Source organism: Alexandromys fortis, unplaced genomic scaffold (assembly GCF_014885135.2).
Source record: "Alexandromys fortis isolate MF-2015 unplaced genomic scaffold, M_Fortis_MF-2015_v1.1 scaffold_28, whole genome shotgun sequence".
In the NCBI taxonomy this organism is placed as follows: Eukaryota; Metazoa; Chordata; class Mammalia; order Rodentia; family Cricetidae; genus Alexandromys; species Alexandromys fortis.
Window position 1 is genome coordinate 2033570 of NW_026067901.1, and position 24260 is coordinate 2057829.

Genomic DNA, 24260 nt, shown 5'->3' on the forward strand with positions numbered 1-24260 from the left:
GAACGCGGGCTCGAAGAGGGGAGGGAACAGCCCGAGTCGAGGTGACCCGGCGACAGCAGCGCGCGTGGACAGCAAGAGTACAACGAGAAAAGGCAAGATCGTGGGGAAGGGGACGAAAGAGCCAGCGACCGACGAGAAGCCTGTAAAAAAAACACCTCCGGGGTGAAACAAAAGATACGAGGATGCTCCAGGGCAGGACGTCGCAGAGTGACTGGAAGCCACCACCCTAGAGCGGAGGCGCTTAAAGCCAGCCGTGCTCGTCTAGCCACGGTGACGCTAGCTCGGGACGCGGGAGGATGCCCGGGACTGGCGGGCCGCCGCGCACGTGCGCAGCAGGTGCGCCCCACAGCTGGCTGCATACGGCCTCCGCGCCAACAACGCATGAACTCTTCCCAAGCTCTGCTACTGCAGCCAGGACCGCGGGCTCTCAGAGACATCTTTATTGTCCCCGCGGACCTGGCCGGGAAGCCCACCACGAAGAGCGGCCGGGAACGCGGGCGGGCTGCGCAGGCGCGCAGCGCTCCGGGCGGCAGCGGGGGCGGGGCGAGAGGAAGGTTTCCCAGAAACCTCGGCCACTCGCCGCTGCCGGAGCTCCCGCTCTCGGGCCGCGCGGCGTGCCCCGCCCACCACGTCGGTCCGTCGCCTTGAGGTTCCGGGCGCCCCCTGGAGGTCCGGTCGAGCACTGCGGCGCCCGCGAGCAGCCAGCGTGCGGCAGGTCCGCCCGCGTCGTCACCACCGCGCGCCGACCTGTGGCGGCGCGGCTGAGCCCCGCGGAGGGAGGGAGGGAGGGAGGGACGAAAGAGGGAGGGAGAGGGGGAGGGAGGCCGCCCGACACGGCGGGGGAGGGGAGCGGCGGTGGCGCAAGCGGCGCGGAGCGGCGCTGTCCGGGTCCACGGCTTCGTGGCTGCCTGCTCCCGACCGGGCCGGCTGAACCCGCGGGCTCGGACGAGTCCATGGTGCGGAACTTAGCGGCGGACTGAGTGACGGGAGAGCTGGCCTCCTGCGCTGGCGCGGCCGCCGGAGCGACGCCTGGACCTCGGCCTGAGGTAAACACGGGGCCGGCCCGGGGAGAAGACGGACAGGGCTGGGGCGCAGCGCGGCCGGCGGGCGGGCTGGGGCGCGGGCCGGGCGGCGGGAGGGCGGGCAAAGTTTGGGGTTCGCGCGCGGCTCGGGCGGCGCCTGGCGCTGCGAGCAAAGTTGGAGCCGCGGCCCCGGGCAGCGCCGGCGGCCGCGCGGGGTGGAGGTCCCGTGCGTGCGCGGGGCCTAGGCGCGGGCTGCCGGGCCTCGGCGGAGCCAGGAAGGGGCTCCAGGCCAGGGCCGCAGCCGCTCCCCCACCCCCAGTGGAAACGTGTCGGCCGGGCTTCCGGGCGCTCCCAGGCTGGCCGCTTTACCCCGGAGTGCGCGTCGATCGCCGAGCCTCCCAGCCCGCTAGTGAAACCAAACTTCACTGCGCTGTGACCTCCCCAGCGCCTGACTGAGGAAGAGCCGGCGCCTCGGCTCACTCGGCCTTTCCCTCAGATGCCCTCAGCTGCCGCCTCCCACCTCCCCCACCTCCACCCCGCCTCGTTTTTAAACCCGCTGCCCGGGCTGCCGATGGACTCCCCGGCCGAGAGATCAAAACTAAAGTAATCGCTCACCCCACTTTAGACTTAGGGATTTTGTGCCAGGTCGTCTGCACGTTATTCTGAAAATTTAATTGAAAAGACACCTGGTTGTGATTGATGAAAACATTCCCAGATTGAAATGGCGAGTTAAGATGTCCATGTGTCAATATATACAATGCCGTATTTACATTAGTATATAGTTAGCCGTCTTCGTGTGTGATGTAGTAAACAATGCATAATGTAAGTTTTACACATTAGTTGTACTGTGTAAAATGCCGTTCTTAGGATGTCTGATCACAGCTTTTTTCATTCATTTTGGATTACATTGGCCACCGTCCTTAGGCTAGTATGACCTAAGGCATGTAGGCAAAACTGATGAAGTTTTTAGTATGCCTTGACGAATAGAAGCTCCTCCAGTTTGGGCAGTTTTCTCTGAATTTTGGGAAAGGCAATTAGTACGTGTATTTTTCTCGTTTTCAAGGAAACGATAACTCGTGCATGGCTGTTTGCCACAGCAGCAAAACACTGAAGGTAGTAGGTTCTTGGTCTTTGTAGTATACTGGCAGTAAAATTCTAACTGTAATCCTGCCTCTGCAGACCAAGTCGTTTCTATCCTGCTTTGGTACTTGGCCTGACCATTTCACTGTTTTGCTATTAAAACCTGAAGGAAAAAGTTATTGTTAATTTAACCTTATCAGACTGGGGAAACGAAATTTTGAAAGTATCTTTGGATTCGTGGTATACTAGACTATCAAAGATAATATGAACTCATCTGCCTTTTGTTTATGCAGTCATGTTTTCAAAGATCAACGGTTCTTCCTGTAGCTTCACTTTAGCATTAGTGTTTTTGTTTGTCGGTGTTTGTAAATAAGTAAACAGTCATTCACTTTCACTATAGTGGACTTTGCCTTTCAAATTGAAGTACATTTTAAGTTTTCAGTTGGGTAAAACTTGAACGCTGCTCTTCTGTAAATATACTCAGTCTGAAAAGACATTCTTCAATATAACAGAGGAGAAAAATGCAAAAGAAGAAAATGTAAAATTATGTTCCTTAAAAACGTGTTATAGAGAAACTTTAAGAAGAATTTTCTTCCTGGAATTCCTTCATGTGGTTATAGGCCTCCTATCAGGGGTACTCAGTTTTCTCATCATACTTGGAGCACTGGTTGGCTTCCAGGCAGTTTTCATGAAAACTCGTCCTATTAGCCAGATAGGGATAAGGTTCACCTATTGTGCTGCTGCTGCTGCTGCTGCGTCCCACACCTTTAGTAATGAAGTATAGTGGAAACCACGCATCAGCCTGGAGCACTGTGCGTTGTAGGTGCTTCAGTGCAAGAGAGCTGTAAAACCACACTTAGGGGGTGTGTGTTCAGGTAATAAAGCTAGTTAAAAAGTCTTGTACACTGTCCACCCGAACTTCTGCTCCTGTCTTTCAGTGATGTAAATTGCTTCTGCCTTACTTTGCTGAAAATCAGGTAAAGTTCATGGCCTTGAACTTGTGGTCTTCCTGCCTCTGCCTCCCAAGTGCTGGGATTACAGTTGTACTAGTTTTAAAGCCTAGATCTTTTTTTTTTTTTTTAATTCTTTATTTTTCTATATCCATGGAGGCCAGAAGAAGGTGTAGGATCTCCAGTTGTGAACCACCAGATGTGGGTATTGGGAACTGAATTCTGGTTCTCTAGAAGAGCAGCAAGTATTGTTAACTGCTTAGCCATCTTTTTGGTCGCCAAACCAAAATCTACCCTCTCCCCCCAAGACAAGGTTTCTGTGTGTATTTATGGTGCTTGTCCTGGAACTCACTTTGGAGACCAGCCTGACCTCTAGTTCAACAGAGATCCACCTGCCTCTGCTTCCCGAGTGTTGGGATTAAAGCATGCACCACCACTGCCTACCTCCAATTTTTTACTTTGTGTCTGAGCAGTGGTGACTGTTTGTAGGAAACCCTAGAGCTGAGAGTTAAAACAGTCAGTATGGAAGCTGTTCTCTGTTGTCAGTGTGTGTGCTGTGGTCCCCTCCGCCCCAGCACAATAGTAATAAGTACGCTGGAAAAAATAGATCCGGTATCACTTGAATTTTATTCCTAAGAATTTCATTTGAATTGTGTCTTTCTTTTCTTTGTTTTTTTTTCGAGACAGGGTTTCTCTGTAACTTTGAACCCTGTCCTGGAACTAGCTCTTGTAGACCAGGTTGGCCTCTGCCACCACTGCCCTGCTTCTTTTCTTTTTTTTTTTTCTTTTTACATTATGGCACAATAAAATTTCAGTGAGAATTTTTTAGAAATACCAACATCTCTTGCTTGGAAAATAACTTCCTAAAACAATAACACAGCTTGCTTATCTTTGAGAGCCCACAGTCTTTAACATTGAGCAGCCAGAATGAGCCATTTGTATTATTAGATTGTGTTACTTACCTTCTCAAAAGGCTTTTTTCTTCGTCCTAGTAGAATCTGTAGTTCTCACCGTGGCCTTCTCGTAACTCTTAAGTTTCTCGAGTCTCTTGTCTGACTTCATCTCGTTACATTTTCTCCAAACCCATTTCTCCAATGCTGCTGAGGTATTCTCTAACTCTTCCATATGAATCAGCATCCCCTCCCTTCTCCCCATGTTTCCCAATATAGTTTATGTCAGTTTTCCCCGTGGCATTTTATCACTTTCTCACATACAATTGTTAATTTACTAACAAGACTTTTGTGGGTTTTTTTTTAGTCTAATGCAGCTTCTATGAGAACAGAGTTTATCTTAATCCTTATTGTATTATATTTACTTATATTGCATGTGTATACACAGCTGCAAATACAGCCCGTGAATGAAGTTCAGAGGACAACTTGAGAAAGTGACTTCTCTCTTATTTTGGACCTTAGGGATCAAACTCAAATCACCAGTCTTTAGCATCAAGTGCCTTTATCTGCTGAATCATCTCACTGGCCCAGAGTTTGTCATTTTGTCACTGTTTTATTCCTAAAAATTTGAACAGTGTGCAGCATTATAGTAGGTAAATGATATTTAGAGGATTCATATGATTTTTGTTGTAACTAGTAAAACTAGTATTATGGTTTTTAAAGTTTAGTAAATTATTTACATTTGTGTGTATAAACCACGTTCAGATAGAGTCCATGTTTTTGTTATTACTTATTATATGTGCACACATGTATGTGTATCTGAGTGTCTGTTCTTGTGGGTGTCTGCTTAGGCCAAAACTGTTGTTACAAGTGTTTGTGAGCCACTTGCCATAGGTGCTGGGATCTGAACTCTGGTCCTCATTATTGAACAACAAATGCCTTCCCTCTAGCCCAGGAGTCCTTTTAAAAAGAAAAGTGACAGTTTGTGGCCTTGACTCTGTCACTTTTCAATATAGAAACCCTTGAATAAAAGCAAAGTGATGTAACTGTCTTTTTGTCTTTAAAAAAATGTTCCTTTAGAGGTTGTATTTGCTGTATTTTTGGTAGTTCAGAAGGGTAGATAGGACTGCCATTCTGATGATGTGTCTTGAATGGAAGGAGAGGCAGCAGTAGTGAAAATGGGAAGATGAATCTGGAGGCTTTTAGCAGTAGTCTGGGGAGATGAAAAACCTTGAATAGATAATTGAAACAATAGATATGCATGAAATTGTCTAGGGGTGGGAATAACTAGGAAGAAAAGAGAGATGCCCTAGAATGGAAACACAGTGGCCTTAACAAATTTACTGGAAGAATGTGAGCTTCCAAAGAGCACTGAAGGTCAGAGAAGCAGGAGTTGAGTGTGTTGTTACAGAAGCCACAGAGAAGTCTCAAGGGGAGTGTAGTCAGTAAGGTCAAATGTGGATGGGAGCTGGTTAAAAGTCACTTTTGTTTTTGTTCCCTATAGCAGTACAAAACTCAATGGCTTAATGAGCAGGTAGGAATTGAAGTTTATTTTCTAATTGGTGTTTGTGTAATTGCTCTACTAATTCTAACAGAACTGAAATCAGTTTAAGAAGTTATCCACAGTAGAGAAGACACCTGATGTTAATCAAATAATTACCGTTAGGTTACTGTAGATATTTCACCTTTTAATTGTAGATATTGCATAAATTCTATTCAGTAGCTTTGTAATATTAGATGTATTAGTCTAATATAGAAATTATTTTTGAGTTTCTAGAGAGATTGAATATATTAGAGTATCTGCTTCATATCTGTATGAAGGACCATCTAATGTTGGGCTATAAATAGTCATTATTATCAGTTGTCCTTCCCACCTGTAGACCATTGCCATCCAGTAGACGTTTCTGTGATGCAAATACCATGTATCTCCATTGCCTACTATAGTAGCTGATAGCAATAAGAAATCTGGCCAGTGTAATTGGGGAACTGATGAGTATAGTGGTTATAGATGAGAAGTTATTGAAAATAGTATTGGTGATTTAGTTTAGTTGTAGAGCACTTGCTTAACAGGTACAAGTTTTTTTTTTTTTTTTAATCTCTAGTGTCAGAATAAAAAAAACATGTGAAAACGTTCACTCTTGAGCAGTGGTTCTCAATCTTCCTAATGCTGCAGTCCTTTAATACAGTACAGTTTCTCATGTTGTGGTGACTCCTAACCATAGCATCATCTTCATTGCTACTTCACTGTGTGATATTTTCTTTGTGCTTTTAACAGATAGAGCTTGCCTGAACCTTAAAGTGCAGAGCCATACTAGTTAGCCATAGCATAGAGGCGAGGCAGTGGTGGCACACACTTTTAATTCCAGCACTCAGGAGACTTGCAGTCGGATCTCTGTGAGTTCAAGGCCACCCTGAGATTGAATCAGTCTAAAAGAGAAACAGCCAAGAGCTATGATGGCTCAGACCCTCAATCCCAGCACTAGGGAGGTGGAGACAGGAAGTGATTTGGCTGTGAGGAGAGAGAAATATGAAGTGGGAGGAGACAGGAGCTCAGGATCCAGTCTGAGGTTCTGTAGAGAGGACATTCAGTCTGAGGAGTCAGTAGAGACAGGTTCTTGTCCCCTTGGTTCTAAGGATTTTGTAGTGGTAAGAACTCTAGTGGCTGGCTGCTCTGCTTCTCTGATCTTTCAGCTTTTACCCCTTAATATCTGACTCTGGGTTTTTATTATTAAGACCAATTAGAAATTGTGCAACACTTCACAACTATAATTTTGCTACTGTTGTGAATTGTAATGAAAATGTTTGATAGGCAGAATATCTGATATTTGACCCTGTAAAAGGGTTTCTGCCCCCTAAAGAGGTTATGACTGATAGGTTGAGAAACAGCGTTCCAAAGTACTGCTTTGATTGCATACCACTTTTAGATGATGTAAGTTTTGTAAGTTACTTAAAAATTGCAAACTTTGAGGGCTGGAGAGATGGCTCAGCAGTTATGAGCACTGACTGCTCTTCTGGAGGACCCGGCTTCAATTCCCAGCACCCACATGGCAGCTCACAACTATCTGTAACTCCAGTTCTAGGGGATCTGAAACCTTGACACCTATGCACACAAAATAAAGTTAAATGAATTATTTAAAATGTAAACTTTCAGAAGATTTGTAAATCTACTGTAAACATTTCCCCTCAGAACTACTTGAGATTCAGTTGCAGATGCATTCTATTAATCATCTCAAACAAATACAGGAACAAGGACTTTCCGTTATGTTATTATTGTGTGTGTGTGTGTTTTTTGTTGTTGTTGTTTTGAGACAGGGTCTTGCTGTGTAGCCCTGACTGCCCTTGAACTTACTCTGTAGACCAGGCTGGCCTCGAACTTGGAGATTGCCTGCCTCTGCCTTCCAAATGCAGGGATTAAAGGCCTGTGCCGCAGCCACCTAACAGTTCTTGCTTAATATAATAAACTCACTTGACACACAAATCTGAGAATCACTCAGGTCTTTGTGCTTGTAAGGCAGGGACTTTTAACACTTAAAGACTTCTCCTTATCCCTTCAGGCAGTGGTTCTCAAGCTGTGGATCACAGTCCCTTTGGGGCTTGCACACCAGATATCCTGCATATCAGATATTTGCAATATAATTATAACAGTAGCAAAATTACAATTATGAAGTAACTATGAAATAATTTTAACTGTATTAAAGGGTCTCAGCATTTGGAAGGTTGAGAACCACTCACTGCCTTAACACAGTGTTTCAATGATTAGTGTTGGTATTTTTATGTTTGCAGTGAGCTTCTAATGTAAGAGGCTCTTTGCATGATAAAACCGTAGGCATACTGCATTGAACAGACTTGCTGCTGGTTTGTTGATTTTTGTGAGGGTTAGTTAGGTCTACGATAGATCATGGTCCATATCTTTGCCAAGCATCATCTTAATCAGATGCTCTTCTGTCACCCAGTGTTCTTTCCTTCTCTAACTAGTTTTCTGTAGTTTGTTTTCCCTTGCTTGCTGCTGTGTTAATCTCAAAACTAGTACTTTCCATCCCCCCCCTCTCACCTATACCTACTGCTTCCTTAAGCACATCTGATTGAATTATTTCTGAAAATGTGTTAGAATACTTTTCCTTTACTCCTCTAAAAAAATATTTATTTATTTATTATGTATACAATATTCTGTCTGTGTGTATGTCTGCAGGCCAGAAGAGTGCACTAGACCTTATTATAGATTTTTGTGAGCCACCATGTGGTTGCTGGGAATTGAACTCAGGACCTTTGGAAGAGCAGGCAATGCTCTTAACCACTGAGCCATCTCTCTAGCCCTCCTTTACTCTTATTAAAGTCAGTGGTTACTCCCATCTGAATTTCTTAGAAACTCCTTAACTGTATCTCACACTTGGTACTTGTATATGCAGTTTTGTTATTTTCTGTATTGTGTTTCTCTAACTCCATGTCAAAAAAGGGTACCGTATCTTAATCTACATTGTCTTTATATTCCAATGTATTGTATGAGAGAAAAAGTTATATGATTCCCAGAGCAATGAAATTTATAAATTATATATGGTATTTTGTTGTAAATACAGTTGTGGCACTGTTATATATGGCTGATAATCTGTAAAATGATTTTATAAAGCCGGTATTGTAATGGAGAGTAAATGTTAATAACATAAAGAAAAATTGTAAGGACTCATTTTCTTGAGTCCTTATTGTGAAAGAACTTTTCAGGTAGGGCGACTTCAGTGCAGTGCACTGTATTTCTCTAAGAACATTTACTTACAGTGACATACGTGAATGTGGTACATGAAACAGTACTCGTCTTTATTGCTTCAAAACTGATAACAGAGGGCAAGAACTTCTGGTGGCTGCTTTTTCAGAAGACCTGGGTTCAATTCTAAGCATTCATATGGTGGCTCAACCAGCTATAACTACAGTTCCAGGGCTGCTACCTTTTGATCTTTGTGGGTACCAGGCACATGATCCACAGACTTACATGGGCAGAACAGCCATATACATTTTAAAAAAATCCTAAAACTGCCACAGAAGTAGTAAAATTAACTGTTGGGGAAGCCAATATAACTAAGCTTTAAAGTAAGTTTAAAAATGCATTTCATATTAACAAGCTACCCCAGCTTTTTTGAGTATTATTTGTGTGGCATGTTTTCCCTATTTTATGGCAAAAGACACTTATACTTTCTTTGTCTTTGCACATAAAGTGAGTTTCTTAGGGAGATATAATTCAATTCTCTGTTTTTATGTCTTTACCTGTTTCTGTTCTCTCTCTCTCTCTCTCTCTCTCTCTCTCTCTCTCTCTCTCTCTCTCTCTGTGTGTGTGTGTGTGTGTGTGTGTATGGGAGCACAGGAGGGAGGGAGGCCTGTTAGAGGACAGTCTAAGGTCCTCTCCTTTTCCCTTGTTTGAGACAGATGGATAAGTGGGGAGATGAGAGAAGGAACACAGTGATGACTTTTTCTAGGGGATGTGGCTAGGGAAGAGGAACACTAGGAAGCTGTTAAGCTGATGAACATCTTGAGAGGGAGTAGTTTCTCTTTTGGGATGATAGAAATGTTTTTAAACTTGATAGGGCACATTCTCTTTTATTTGTTGTTGGGCTTGGAATTTTTTATTTTTTTAAGGTTGAATACAAAATGCTAAGTTTTATTGTGTGTCTGTCTGCTCACTTGCTCCTGTTTTCTCACTACTTCCCGTTTCTCTCTCCTACTGGTTTCCTTCTAGTTTTCCCTTTCGTTTTTTAATTTCATCTATTACCTTGTTTCCTGCTTTCTTGAGATCTTTCTATCTCTTGATTCCCTTTCTATTTTGATGACCTGTGAACACACATGTGTACACACACACTCATTTACGTTCCATGTATGGAAGAAAACACTGTGTGTCCAAGACTAATTTATATCACTTAACATAATGATTTTCAGTTGTATCCATTTTCCTTCAATTGTCATTTCAATTTTGTTAATGACTGACTGCATAAAATTCCACTGTGTATATGTACTATAATTTTTCAGTTGTTATGTTGATGGACATCATTGCTTGTTCTATTCTTCACTAATGTGAGTAGAATAGCTGTAAACATGGACCAGTAAGTATCTCTTTGGCATGTTGACTTAGGAGTATAGTTGAGAGTGGTATTGGGTTATAGGGTAGTGGTAACTCTGCTCTTTTCAAGACCTGTTTTTTTTTTTTTTTTAATTTTTATTTATTTTTTGGGGGGTGTTTCTATTTTTGATGATCTTCATGCAAAATTCCATAATGGCTGTAAATGTTTACATTCATAGCATCAATGAGTAAGAGTTGTGCTTTTTTTTTTAAAAAAAAAACTTTATTTGCCTTTATTTCATGCGCATTGGTATAATGATGTCAGATTCTCTTGAACTGGAGCTACAGACAGCTGCGAGCTGCCGTGTGGGTGCTGGGAATTGAACCCGGGACCTCTGGAGGAGCAATCAGTGCTCTTAACCACTGAGCCATCTCACCAGCCCCCGGGTTGTGCTTTTTTAAAATCTTAGCTAGTGTTGTCCTTTGTTTCCTGAATATTCTTAACTGACAAGGATGGCAAACAAATTTTTGCAAGCATTTGTTGGTCACTTTTTTTTTGAACTGTTTATTTAGTTCATTAGATAATTGGATGATTTGGATGTTTTGGTGTTTAAATGTTAAATCCATGTAGTTGGCATTGATTTCCCTCCCATTTCTGGAAGCATTCTTTTCATTTCAGTGATTGTTTCTTTTGTTGTGCAGATACTTCCTACTTTCTTATGATCCTGTTTATCACATTGTGGGATTATTTCCAGTGCTATTGTAGGTCCTTTCAGAACAATCCTTGCCCACTCCTGTCTTGAAGTGTTTTGCTTATGTTTTTTTCTAGCACACTGATTCTCAACCTGTGGGTTGTGAACCTTTGGCATTGTTGAATGACCCTTTCACAGGGTCAGATATCCTGCATATCAGATATTTACACTAAAATTCATAACGGCAGCAAAATTATGGTTATGAAGTAGTAACAATAATTTTATGTTTGGGGGTCAGCACAACACGAGGAACTGTGTAGCGCAGGGTGGCCTTGAATTCACAGAGATCCATCTGTCTCTGTCTCCTAGATCTGGGATTAAAGGATTTATTTATTTGTTTATTTGTGTTATATATTATATATTCTATAGTTTTGTTAATTTGTAAATCCTTGAGCCAGGGCTAGGGGAGAGGCTTAATGTATGTTGGACGGTATTAGACCTGTAGCATGCTTCCCAAATCAGAACACAAGACAACTCCCCATTACCATCCTTCCCTCTTCCCCAGTCTTTGTTGGCCTTGAATTGGTGATCCTTCCACTTCAGCCTCCCAGTGCTGAGATTATAGACAAGATTCACTAAACTTGACTTTTTTAAATTAAAATATTTTTCTGCATCAGATACTGCAAACTGTTTTCTTTTCCATTTTCTCCCCTCTTTGCTCCCTCCGTTTTAGGCTAGTACTCTACCTCCTAGCTGCATCCTCGTCCAGTGGCTGATATCTCTCCACTATTGATTTAGTTTTTCATGTTGTGTTTTGAGGGTTCAAAATAATTGTGGTATGCCACAATTTGGTGGAACAGTAATGTTTTGATGCAGTTAAAATTACTCTTAGACTAAGAGGGTTTGAAAGTCAACAAAACAAACCTAAGGGAATGGGACAAGCGATAGAGTTAGCTATTATTATTATATTAAAGTACTTATGCAAAATAGTAGTTTAATAAGATACTTAAGTGCTGTAGAAGCTGTTATTCTGAAATGTTGGGTTGGGTGTTGATTAGTCTGTTTCCTGGTACTATAAAATACCTGAGCTGGGTACTTAATTAACACAAGAAATTTATTTAGCTCATAGCAGCATCTGATCTGCTCTGTTAGTTACTTATTTCATGTAAAATGGAGATGCCTTCTTGACAGGGTACTAAGGGAGGTCAGTGAGACAGTTTATCACCTATTAGGAAGTAGCAGCTACACAGAAATCCAGATCATAGATACTTGAGTGTAACATTTTTCTTTAGAAGACTATACTGAGTAGAACAATTTAGTATCTATACATGCCTGGTACTAATGTATTAAGTGGGTCTTTTTAAAAGTTTATATGAATATCTGGGTTAGAGTAACTATTTCATAGGAGTACAATTGTCAAATACATATTTAAGGAATGTGAAATACTGGTTTAAGGACACATTTATTTAATAAGCATCATAAAATACATGTATTTTGGAATAACTAGGAAGAGGAGTTTAAGGGATTCACATTGTAAACAGTACTAGTAAAGAAGTGGAAATGTTATTTATGATGTAAAATGACTTTTTATAGTTTATTCATTGTAGCAATATGTATCAATATGTAAGAGATAGCTGCAAATAAGGTGATCATGTGTCAAGAAACCTTTCAAAAAATAACAGTATTTGTTTAAAAAGAGACTGGTTCTGGAGTTAAAACTCAAAGATTTAAAAGTTTTGCTTAAAAAGAATAAAGTATAATCAATTCATAAACAACATTTTGAACATTTTCTTGTTCCCTTTTATTGTAGATGGAAGAGTCTGTTCTCATTCCTTATAGTAGTCAAGTCTATTTGATCATGTTTTCTTTCGTTTTACTCTTGAACTCTGGGAGTTTTGTTGTAGTTTGAATGTGTCCCCTTCACACATCATACGTGTCCCTTTCACGTTGAGTCTCAAATTCCTAGTGCAGTCATGTTAACAGGTGAAGCTCTGAGGGGTGGTTAGGCCATGTGATCTTTTGGATAGGATTAGTCACTTATTAAATGGCTTGAGGGGTGACCAGCCCGGCCATTTTGCCCATCTGTCTGTTACGACATGTGAGGCCACTACAATAAGGCACCATCTTAGAAACAGGAACTGGACCTTTACTAAATACAAACCTGTCAGTACAGCACTGTGAGAAATAAGTTGTAGTTATTTAAGGAGAACACAAGTTAAGTATTTTGTAGCACAAGCAAAATAAGACAGATTTATTTTCTGTGCCCTGTTCTTTGTTTGTTTGTATTAAGGTTGGTGGTTTGGGAGGAATTACCATTTAATTGATCATTGTCCTTTTTTGGTTAAAAGAGAAGGATTTAACAACAATAACAAAATCACGAAATCTTCTATTTCTATACTGCCGCCCACAGTACCTTTTTCTCTTGGTTTTTTTGCTTGCCAGTTTTGAGGGTTGAGTGCTCTTCTTGAGTGCTCCTACAGTTTTGTGGTAGTGTTTGGTTATAAAATAATATCTTAGTGATCTTTGTCTCTAATAGACATAAAGTTTAATCTGCTAAATGTAAATTCTTTCCTATATATACAGTGTTTCTCTTCAGGTGACATATAAGCATTTATGGAAGTAGTGATTTAAAAATAATTTTAGGTTTGACTTTGTCATTTAAGTTAGTGATGTTAAGAAAAATGAAATTACAGCATTTTTCAGGAAAAGTAATGAAACTGGAAATTATGTGAGAAAATGCAAATTGAGACAGGTATCACATGTTTTCACTCATGGGGATTTAGAAAAGGTGAGGGGATATATAAAATCAGAAGGGACTATTAGGGAAGATAATAGGATTAGTGGGAAGATCCGAGGCAGAATACCACGATTATGGTATGAAATAGGCATATATAAGAAAATGCTGCAATGAAACTCAATTGTTTTATGCAGTTAATATATGCTGAGAAAAATAAAGAGGGACCCTTAATGCATGTATTACTAAAAGAAATAGTTTGAAAAGGATATAAGCTGTGATTCTAACCAGATAATGTTCTAGCAAAGGCAGTACTATGCGCATAGTTAAAAAGACCAATAGTTGTCAGGGATTTGGAGTAGGAAGGAGTAAATAGGTAGAACACAGGTGAATTATAGGGCAGTGAACCCTATTCAGTCACCACAGCTGTAAATGGTTAATAGATGTCTTACATTTGTCAAAACCTATGGGGTGTACAACACCAAGAGTGTACTCTAAGTAGAAACTATGGGTTTGAGTGATAATACCGTATTAAGTAAGATTAATTGATTTTTGACAAAAATTATTCTAGTTTGGAATGTTGATAGTACAGAAAGTTGTGTGTGGTTATAGATGCCATGTAGCGATTTTTTGTACAGATTTTCTGTGAACCTATTTTATCTCCCCCTATTTTGCTGTTTCCTGAATATCATAAGTTCCACATACAACATCAGTTTACCAGATAATTCCATTTTAAGTTGATTTTTTTCCATATATAAGACACTATACTTAGGTCTGTGTTAGAGAATTTATTATCTAACCCTTGATAACTAATAGTTATATAAAACTTTTTGTGTTGGTTACTTTTCTTGTGTTTGTGACAAAATACCTGACAAGAAGAAACTGAAGAAAGGGTTTGTTTTGTCTGAGAATTCAAGGGGATAAATACCACATGGTGGGGAAAGTCAAGTGGCAGGAGCAGGTTGCTGGGTGATCACATTGATCAGATTGTTCAGTCTGACCATGAAGCAGAGATCTGTACATTCTGGTGGTTAGCCAGTTTTCTCCTTTTTATGTAGTCCAGAGCGTGCTGCACATTCCCATTTATTTAGGGTGATCTTCCCATTTTAACCTAGTTATATCTAGAAATTTGTTTCCAAGGTGTTTCTAGATCTTGCCAGTTAAGCAGCTCTTGATGTAAGTACTATGAAAGAGTAACTGGATTTTGAGTAGGCGACATGGCTTTAAAAGGTACTTGCAGCACAACCTGTTAGTCTTTGAGTTCAATCCCCAGAACCCACTTAAAAGGTGGAAGGAGAAAACAGCTTTCTGCACAGTTGTCCTCTGACATCGCATATGAACTATAACCCCTCCCCCCATAATAATAGATAAATAGTTTTAATAAGAATACTGGGTTGTCCATAGACTGACTGATTTGGCTTATTCTTTTATGTGTGCAATGATTTCTTTCCATTCGGAAACTTTTGATGTGGTTGGGAGATGGCAAACATAAACATTCTCTTGTGACTATTCTATAGGAGACTCCTTCACAAATAGAGATGAAGAAGAAATCTTTGTATAACCAGAATGTGGGTGATCAGGAGTGTGAAGATGCGGAAGGTAACTTTGTTGTTTATAAAGCCTGTGTGTTGAAAGTCAAATAGTGTCACTAGGCTTTAAAATTAAGATTTCTAAAGTATTATTGTCTTGTTTTTATAGTTGTAAGAATTATACACTTTTCTTGGTTTCATTGATTGAGCATTTTTAGTTTAACTGCTGGCTGTATTTTTTTTTCCTTGATTTGGGTTAAGTGTGTCTGTGTATGTGTACACATTTGTGTGTGGAGGCCCAAGGACAGTCTTGGGTGTTTGGCGTGTTATTCCTCAGGTACTCCTCACTCTTTTTTCTTTTGGAGACAGGGTTTCTTAGTGGCCTGGTACTTTTCAAGTTGGTTGGCCAGCAAAAGCCCCAGCAGTTGGCCTGTCTCTGCCTCCTTAGCACTGGAATTACAAACATGTGTTACTTGGCCAACTTTTAAAATGTGTTTTCTGGGAATTGGCAAGCACATTACTGAGTGAGCTATCTGGCTAGTCTTTCTTTTTAAAGTTTTAAAAGCATCAGTGTTTTCTTATCTTCTAAAGTTAATCTTTTTTATTTGTTTACTTTATGTGTATGGGTATTTCGCCTACATTGTGTGTCTGTTATTATGTGTGTGCCTATTATTATGTGTGTTTATATTGATGTTTAATCTGAAACCCTAAATGCCCAGTTCAGATATTCTTTATAGAGTTTGTATTCCTTCATCCTAGACTCATACTGGAACCATGTGAGCTCCATTTGAGTGTCTTGGCTTAATACTGATCTGTTGCAGGAAGTCCTTCCGCTCCTCCAGCCTGATCTCTTTTTCAGATTAGTGTATTCCCGTCTGGGGGGGCTCCAGGTTGTATTGAATTGTATGTATTGTACAGTACCTACTGCTTGCTTATGGCCCAGTATATATGCTTTTAAGTTGATTACTGTTAGGAGTTTAAATTGGTACAGTCTCACAGAGATAGATTTGGTATATCTATTCCTGTGTTATAAATGTACATGTTAACCCAGTAATTCCAGTTTTTAAGAATTGCTCTGTAGATACACTTTTTGAAATGTTAGATGATTGTGTTACGATATAAGCTCATTGGTAGAGTACATGCTTCATGCATGGAGTTCTGGGCTCCATGATTCTCATTCTTTGTCATAGCTAATGGTTGAAAACAAGTGAAATGTTCATTAATAAATTATTTTAAGAAGCAGATTAGTATGTATAATATTCTGGTGTCTGTGTGAAGAAAGAAAAGAAATATGGAAGAATATATTTTAGGGTTTACACTAGCTTGTTCACTTAACCCTGCGATCCTAGTACCTGGGAGCCTGAGATAGGAGTATCGGGAGTTTGAAGCCAGCCTACCTATTGAGAAGCACTTTTTAAAAAATGTTTTTTGAGGCAGGCTTTCTCTGTGTAGTCCTGGCTGTCCTGAGACTCACTCTGTAGACCCAGGCTGGCCTTAAATTCAAAATTCCCTACCACTGCCTCCAAGTACTGGGATTAAAGGCCTGTGCTACCATTACCAGTCCAAGAAACCCTGATTTAATTGTGGGAGGGCGAGGAAGGAATTTCTTTTTTGTGCATTAAAAAACAATGGAGTACCAAAAGAAACTTAGAGTTATTTTTGGATTTGACAGAAGTGGATGGGTGTATGGGTAGGTTTGCTACTGTTAATCATTTTTACATTTGAATCAGGTAAATAATACTTTAAAATTAAATAATTGTTCATTTATGCCCCCATTTCGTCACTGATATAAGAAAGTTGATTGAGAATTTAGCTAAGTGGTAGGGCATGTGCTTGGTATATACAAGGTCTTTGTTAAATTTCCTAAACTCTCCATACTCCTTCCATAAACATACACACACAGTGCACAAAAGAAAGTAATAGTTGGTGTTATTGAATTTAAAGAGTATATTTGTCATTTATCTAAGATCTAATTGCAGAGTAGGAGGGCTACCTTTTGAGGATACAGGCAACCATATTGCTTATTCAACATAAGTCATTGGTTTTGGGGCTTTTGAAAACATGACCTTTTTCTTTTTCTTTACAGATGAAGAAAACAGAAATAATGCTGGTACCTCTGGCCTTTTATACAGTGGAGCGGACAGATGTCCAATATGTCTTAGTTGCTTGTTAGGAAAGGAAGTTGGTTTTCCAGAAAGTTGTAATCATGTCTTCTGTCTGACCTGTATTCTTAAGTGGGCAGAGGTAATAAATTATTGCATTTAATTTCCTGTTATAGTTTTATTTCACTTAAAGAGTTGCTACTGCCTTTCATGAATTTTTCATATTAAGGTATTTTCCCACTACTATAGTCACATTTCCCTGTCTGTTCAATTTCTGTCTGCATATTTCCTTCTAATTGTTTTTTACTTAGCGTTTTTATTCTTTTATATAATTAAAGAATTTGTACTTATACTTTGAAGAAAACCTTACAAGAAGAGCAGGCCAAACAGCTTTCTGACTTTTAGGGTATTGCACCTGCCTGCTACTAATAACATTCCTGTGTGCTTTTTGTTTTATGTTTTCACAAAGGTTTATTTGATTTCTTATGTTAACCTATGGGATAACAAGAACAGATGTCATAGTGTCTTTTTACTTTAAAAGCTTAGGGATCTTGCATGTTAATGTAATGTAATTTGGCCCAGATTGCATATCTTGGGAGGCTATTATCAATTTAGAATTATATAGTTGTTAATTTTTAATTTATCATAAAGTAATTTCAGAGTTTGAGTTACAGATTTTCCTTTAGATTCTTTATAAAAATAAGAAACAAGATATTTTGGGCTTTGACTACCCTGAATCAATTTGGGCCAAATAAGTTGAAGTGTATATTAACCTTAAGCCCTGTTGTTATAAATTATAAAATAACAAATTTAGTGTTTTTATATCAGGTTTTGATTTATTATTTTGTGAGTATATTAAAAATTAGTAATAAGAAGTAAGTAAATTAGTAAAAATTAGTTGTGGCTTAAAATTGTTTTTTCTTGTGTTTGGATGTTTTTTTAATACCATAAAACACTAACTTCATGTATGCAAATCCTGTTTTTCTGGTTAACCTTTATAAGAGGTTCATTAGACTAGTTGAATTAATGAATATATGAAAAAACCTTTAATCTAGATTAAAAACCTAACTAGTCTTTGATGACAAGAAGAGATATGAATTTGGGGAGAATATTGTTAAATGTTCATATGTAAGTGCAGTGCTGCTTATTGAAATGATGCCTTTTCTCTGCCACTCAACTACAGATGTAAATTTTATTGAAGTTAGTGCATCTGTGATTATATATGTATTTAACTGGGTGGGAGTTGAGAAACCCTGTTATTGCATGAGTTGAGTTGAAGGTTTCAGTCTTTTTCCTGATTGTGTTCAGTGACCATATAATTATGAACTTCAAAATAATGTGTGTTTTTCTTTAAGACAATTAGAATATATATACATGATTCTCCTTCCTTCCTTTACCACCTCAAGTGCATCTTTCAACATAAACTTTATCATGATGTACATGTTACAGGTTTCTCTGGGGTACGTATTGAGAAGTTGTAATGGCTATCATACATATAGATTATATGTAATTTAATGGCACTAAACAGTGGTAAATAGCTATATTTTAACTCATTTTAAATTTGAAAATACTTGGCAATATATGTAAAGTCAGCACCTTTTTTTTAACATATAATGTATTCCTTGCTTTTTGTTACTTTGTAAAAATTTACTTTTAATTGTGTGTGTGTATATGTGTGTGGGAGTATGTGCCTACAAGGCCAGAAGAGGATGTCTGAGTCTTGGAGTTGGAATTACAGCTAATTGTGAGCTGCAGACATGGGTGCTGGAAACCAAACTTGAGTCCTCCCTAAGAGAACTCTACAAGAGAGCAGTGCATGTTCCTAACTGCTTAGCCATCTCTCCAGCCATAGTATTTTCTCAAAAATAAACAATTTATTGAAGTGAAGTTGCTTTTCAAAAGCAAGTTATGTGTACTATTGTACTGCTGTCTTAAGTTGCGATTACGGGGTAATGTGGAGTTGTTGTACTGTTTAACAAAGTAAGTAACCTTGGAAGGAGAGAAGAGAGAACATTCAGAACTAGGTCATTGTTCCTAGTGGAGATAGCAGCCATTAGTAAACCATTAAATTGACCAGTAACAATAGAGAAATCAAAAATATTGTTCATTACAAATCATGAATAAATGCAGGCTTACAGAGTTACTTAGACTTCTAAATTTTCATTCAGTCTTTTGTTCTGATAACAATTAGATGCTTTTTAAATTATGTAAATGCTTTGGCAAACAGAATCAGATTTTAATTTCATTTTTTTTATTGTCACCATTAAAGGGCTTTCTAATTTTTTTCAACCTCCTGTTTAAAGAGTTATGCAGTCTGTTTCAGATTGAGTACTGGAAATAAATGCTATGTTTAGAGACCCTTGCAGGTTATATTTTCTATTCTTTCATTTAATTCACTATTTTAATGTTTATTTTTTGTACAAAGCAAGCACTCTAGACTCTAAAGTAATTTGCAGACATCTCAAGAATAGCCTAAAGTTAAAATAATTTTTAAGAATCTTTAGTTTAAAATTTTACTAATGTCCAATTCTAGGAGAGGCATAGATATCAAAGTAAAATTGTGCTACTTGGATAAGAAAAGCATAGGATGCGTTCTGGATCATTTTTCTAGATTTTTGTGTCTTTTAGAGATGCAGCTTTGCTGCAGTTTGTAGTTGAGGTTTACTGAAGTATGATTAAGAATGGGTATCAAGGTGTGGGTAGCAGAGGCAACTGGATCTCAAAGGCAACTGGATCTCTGTGAGTTCAAGTCCAGCCTGGTCTAACAGAACTAGTTTCGGGACTGGCTCCAAAGCAACACAGAGAAACCCTGTCTCAAAAAGCAAAAACAAGGAGGCTGGAGAGATGGGTCAGTGGTTAAGAGTACTGACTGCTCTTCCAGAGGACTCGGGTTCAATTCCCAGCACCCACATGGCAGCTCACAGCTGTCTGAAGATCCAGTTGCAGGGGATCTAACACTTTTGTACCAATGCACATAAAAAATAAAGTTAAATAAGCCATAAAGTATTTTTTTTAAAAAAGCAAAAACAAGAAAAGAAAGGGTATCAAGCACACCCTTAGCATTGAAGAAATTCTTATATGAAACTGGTTATTTAGAAAAGTTTCAGTGTATTTTAGTATAATATTTTTATTTTGTACAGACTCCTGAAATTTTTTATATTCCTAAAGTACCTATTCCTCAAATAAAAGTTAGTTTGAGTTTCTTGGTACTCTAAAGTCTTGTTTCTGTGGTTAAACAAACAAACAAAATTGAAGCAGTAAAGTAACTAACTGACAGTCTGTGGTCTCTAGGTATGTCATAGAATTCACTTTACTTAGGAAGAAGGTTTCAGCTTAATTTCCCCTGTACCATTGTCGAGGCCCCAGAATCTAAAGGCCTGCTGTAGGTATACTAGAACAGATTGAACCTCTTATGACTATGTTCAGTTAAGAGGTTCTTTAGATGGCAAGGTTCTTATCTTAAAAGTACAACCAGGATACATAGAGTTCTGAAAAGCCGATATGGTGTTGTACATGTGCCATCCCAGTATTGTGAAGCTGAGATTGGATTGTCACAAGTTAAGAGGGCAGGTAGCTTGGGATACATAGCAAGTACCAGGCTATGCAGGACGGTATACCAAGGCTTTGTCTTAAATAAGGGAAAGGGGGAATAGAAGAAAAAGAAATGGAATATTTAACAAAAATGTAATTGGCAGAAGTACCCTGTTGAAAGTTTTAGTAGGCCATTACTATTGCAGCTAAGAATCTTAAAATTTAGAAAAGGCGTTTGTCCTGATAAGTGTTATAGAGCCAGTGTGCTTTTACCTTTTCACTTAAAAGATTTCTTTTTCTTGGGGCTGGAGAGATGGCTCAGTGGTTAAGAGCATTGCCTGCTCCTCCAAAGGTCCTGAGTTCAATTCCCAGCAACCACATGGTGGCTCACAACCATCTGTGATGAGATCTGGTTCCCTCTTCTGGCATACAAACATACATGGAAGGAATGTTGTATACATAATAAATAAATAAATCTTAAAAAAAAAAGATTTCTTTTTCTTACACACTGCTGTTTCTCAGCTGGAGAGATGACTCGGCGATTATGAGCATTAGTTCCCACCACCCACATGGTGGTTCACAATAGTTTGTAATTCCACTTCCAGGGGTTTTTACATCATTTTCTGACTTCTGTGGGTTTCTACGCTCACATGGTGCCTGCACATACTATCAGTTACATGTGAACACACACACACACACACACACACACACACACACACACACACACACACACATTGTAGGAGGCCACTAGTTAGTTCCTGGCTGCTCAGCCCTGAAATAATCACTCAGAAACTATATTATTTGCAATACTGTTTGGCCAATAGCTTAAGCATATTGCTCTTACATCTAGAATTAGCCCATTTCCATTATTTTATATTTTATCATGAGGCTTGTGGCCTACTGGCAAGGTTCCAGCTAACCTTCTTTCTCCTCTGGTACTACATGGTGTCTTCTGGCTCTGCCTTCCTTCTTCCAGCATTCAGTTTAATTTTCCCTGCCTAGTTCTACTCTACCCTATCACAGTTTCTTTATTCATTAACCAGTAAAAGCAACACATAGACAGAAGGACCTCTCTCTCTCTCTCTCTCTCTCTCTCGCTCGCTCGCTCGCTCGCTCGCTCGCTTGCTCGCGCATGTGCGCGCACACAAATATTTTTCTTAAATAGAGCTTTGAGCACACAGAAGTTTAACTTCATTTATCTGAGTTTGCCCTTTTAAAAATACAAAGGCGAAGGCTAGAAAAGTTGGATGCGTCAGTGGAAGTAGTGACTGCTGATCATATTTATGATCCTCTACGGAGGAGATACCTCACCTGTATGTACTGAGTAAGAAGCGTGGCTTTCACTTTGGGTTTGGGTATTTAAAGAGTTATGGATTGAGAACTTTGCATGAGAATGCTTTGAGAAGTATTGCATGGTTAAAGGTTTAATAGTTCATACTATATTTCGTGTTGGTGCTGAGGATTGAGTATACTAAGTACATCTTCTGCACTGAGCTGGATATGCTGCATTACAAGGGCGTGTGGTGTTTGTGCTGTGCGTGACTAGTATAGTCTTGATAACTACTGAGGGTTCTCCTTTTTATCTTACATATTTTTAAAGTATTATTTTAAAAATGTAATTAGTTTCTCTACATAAGGAAATTGTTGAATTTGCTTAACTCAATCCTCTATTCCTCTGTAATACTGACAACTTTAGTCTGAGAATGAAAGGTTAATGAAGTCAAATTGGGCAGTTAACAAAGGCACTCTCCTGAGAATAGAAATGAAGATACCCTCAAGATGACACAGAGCTCTTAAGAGCAGTGTGCACACAGGTGCAAGTGTGTCTTTAGATAGATTAAACAGCAAAGGTTTAGAAAGCAGTTGACACCTGTTACCTAAAGACTATAGAATATATGTGAGAATCTTCATTTAATATTTTTTACCATTCAGATAAATTAATCTTTACATACATATTTCTATATTGGCTAGTTGTAAATGTCAGAATATTTAAAATGATTTATATAGTCAATTTACTGAATTTTCTGTTTGTATATTAGAAAAAGAGCATTAATTATTAGATGTCAGACGACATTAGAGAAAGTACATTATCACCCTAGTGTTAACAGTGTATCTTGGTGAATATGCAAATATTCCTTTTACTCGAGTGGGTATATTGAAAGCATTCTTAGTGTTAATTTTACCGTTGACAGTCATTAATTTTATGGATATGCTTCTGAAAGCTGGTGTAAAGAACCAGATGTGTACTGGAGGTAGTGGTGCACGCCTTTAATCTCAGCACCCAGGAGGCAGAGGTAGGCGGTTCTCTGAGTTTGAGGCCAGCCTGATCTACAGAGCAAGTTCCAGGACAGCCAGGGCTCTACAGAGAAACCCTGTCTCAAAAAAATTAAAGGAAAAAGAAAGAAAAAACAGCCAACTGCGCATTGGCAAAGGCTGTTTTGAGTGAATGTTTAGACATGATAGAGAACATGTAGCATGGCTCAATGTTGGCAAGCCTTGATGGCTAACTGTGTTGGAACTATTACTGAGAAAGGGATAATGGTTAACAATTCTAAAATAAGCACCAACCTCTAACGGTTTGCATCCCTAAATTATCTTTGATTTTGAACTGTAATTTTGTGCATAATATGCTTTATTCCTTAGTGGCAGAGATAGGTGTTGTAGATACCCACGAACAGGAAGACCTACCTGTAAGCATAGGTATTGAGACTTAGTGTTTAAACACGTCCTTTAACACTTGCTTCTCTCTCTCTAGGAGGGGCTATCTATAGGCAGCCTATGTGATTGAGGATAGAGCAGCATCAGGAAGCAAGAAATGTTAGAAACCAAGAATCCTGAATTCCCAAATAAGGAAGGTTTCCTGTTGTTACATTTAAATATGGGTTTGTCTGAGCTGGGAATTTACAACGCTTCAGAATACTAGGGTATGTTTTACTAAAATCATTAGGAAAGATTTTTTTTTAATCAAAATTGCCTCCTATAACAGTACAGAGCATGTGCTATAAGATGTGTGCTCTGTTTTTCATACACATTACACTGTAAAACAATGAGCAAGTTTTATGAGCTGTAGTTGTATCATAAAGTTGAATGGTGTTCTTAGATACTTTGGTTATAAAACTAATTAGATACTTAAAATTACTTGAAGTCACATATAAAATAGGTAAATAATGATATTTTTGTTATATGGTAAAGAATCAAAATGGTGAACACAAAATTTTGCATATAAAAAGTTTAATAGTCTTTAAAGTTAAACTCATTTAAAATGTTAATTTTTATCTATTAGCCTTAAATAGGGGCTTTTTAAAACTTGAAGCTTAAAAATTCAGTTAATATTTGTGGCCAAACAAATCACTTTGAAAACTATACTTTGAAGACCAAAGTGTCTTGGGGTTTTCTCACTATCTATTAAATGTAAGGATGAGAATCCTTTGGGAATGCCTTAAAGTAGCCAGTCTAAGCCATTTAAAAATAAAACAAACTCTGGTGTAAACTTTTTCTATTAAAGCTGTACAATTATCACATGATGTAATTTGATACTTGATGTGTAAGAGTATATTATGGAAAATAACAGTTCTTAATTTTTTAATATTTTGATTTTTTCCATTGACTTCTATAATTATTTTATTTACATATACTTCGAAAATGGAGAAGAGATACTAGATTTTTGTTTTCTTCCTGAAGTGCTCTTCT

General features: G+C 38.8%; 1 protein-coding gene across 4 annotated transcripts in view; it reads left to right on the forward strand.

The window, feature by feature from the left end:
- Window positions 1–864: 864 nt before the first annotated feature.
- The window catches only part of Scaf11 (SR-related CTD associated factor 11), a 42594-nt gene continuing 19198 nt past the window's right edge, over window positions 865–24260 (forward strand). For 2 of the 4 annotated variants that reach the window (XM_050128634.1, XM_050128642.1), the window contains exons 1-3: window positions 866–1046; window positions 14926–15007; window positions 17024–17181. In XM_050128634.1, coding sequence (XP_049984591.1) covers window positions 14947–15007; window positions 17024–17181 — 219 coding nt within the window. In that variant the 5' untranslated portion in view covers window positions 866–1046; window positions 14926–14946. Of the gene's footprint in view, window positions 1047–14925; window positions 15008–17023; window positions 17182–23325; window positions 23495–24260 lie in introns of those variants that run through there. The other 2 variants (XM_050128651.1, XM_050128658.1) reach the window with 2 other exon arrangements.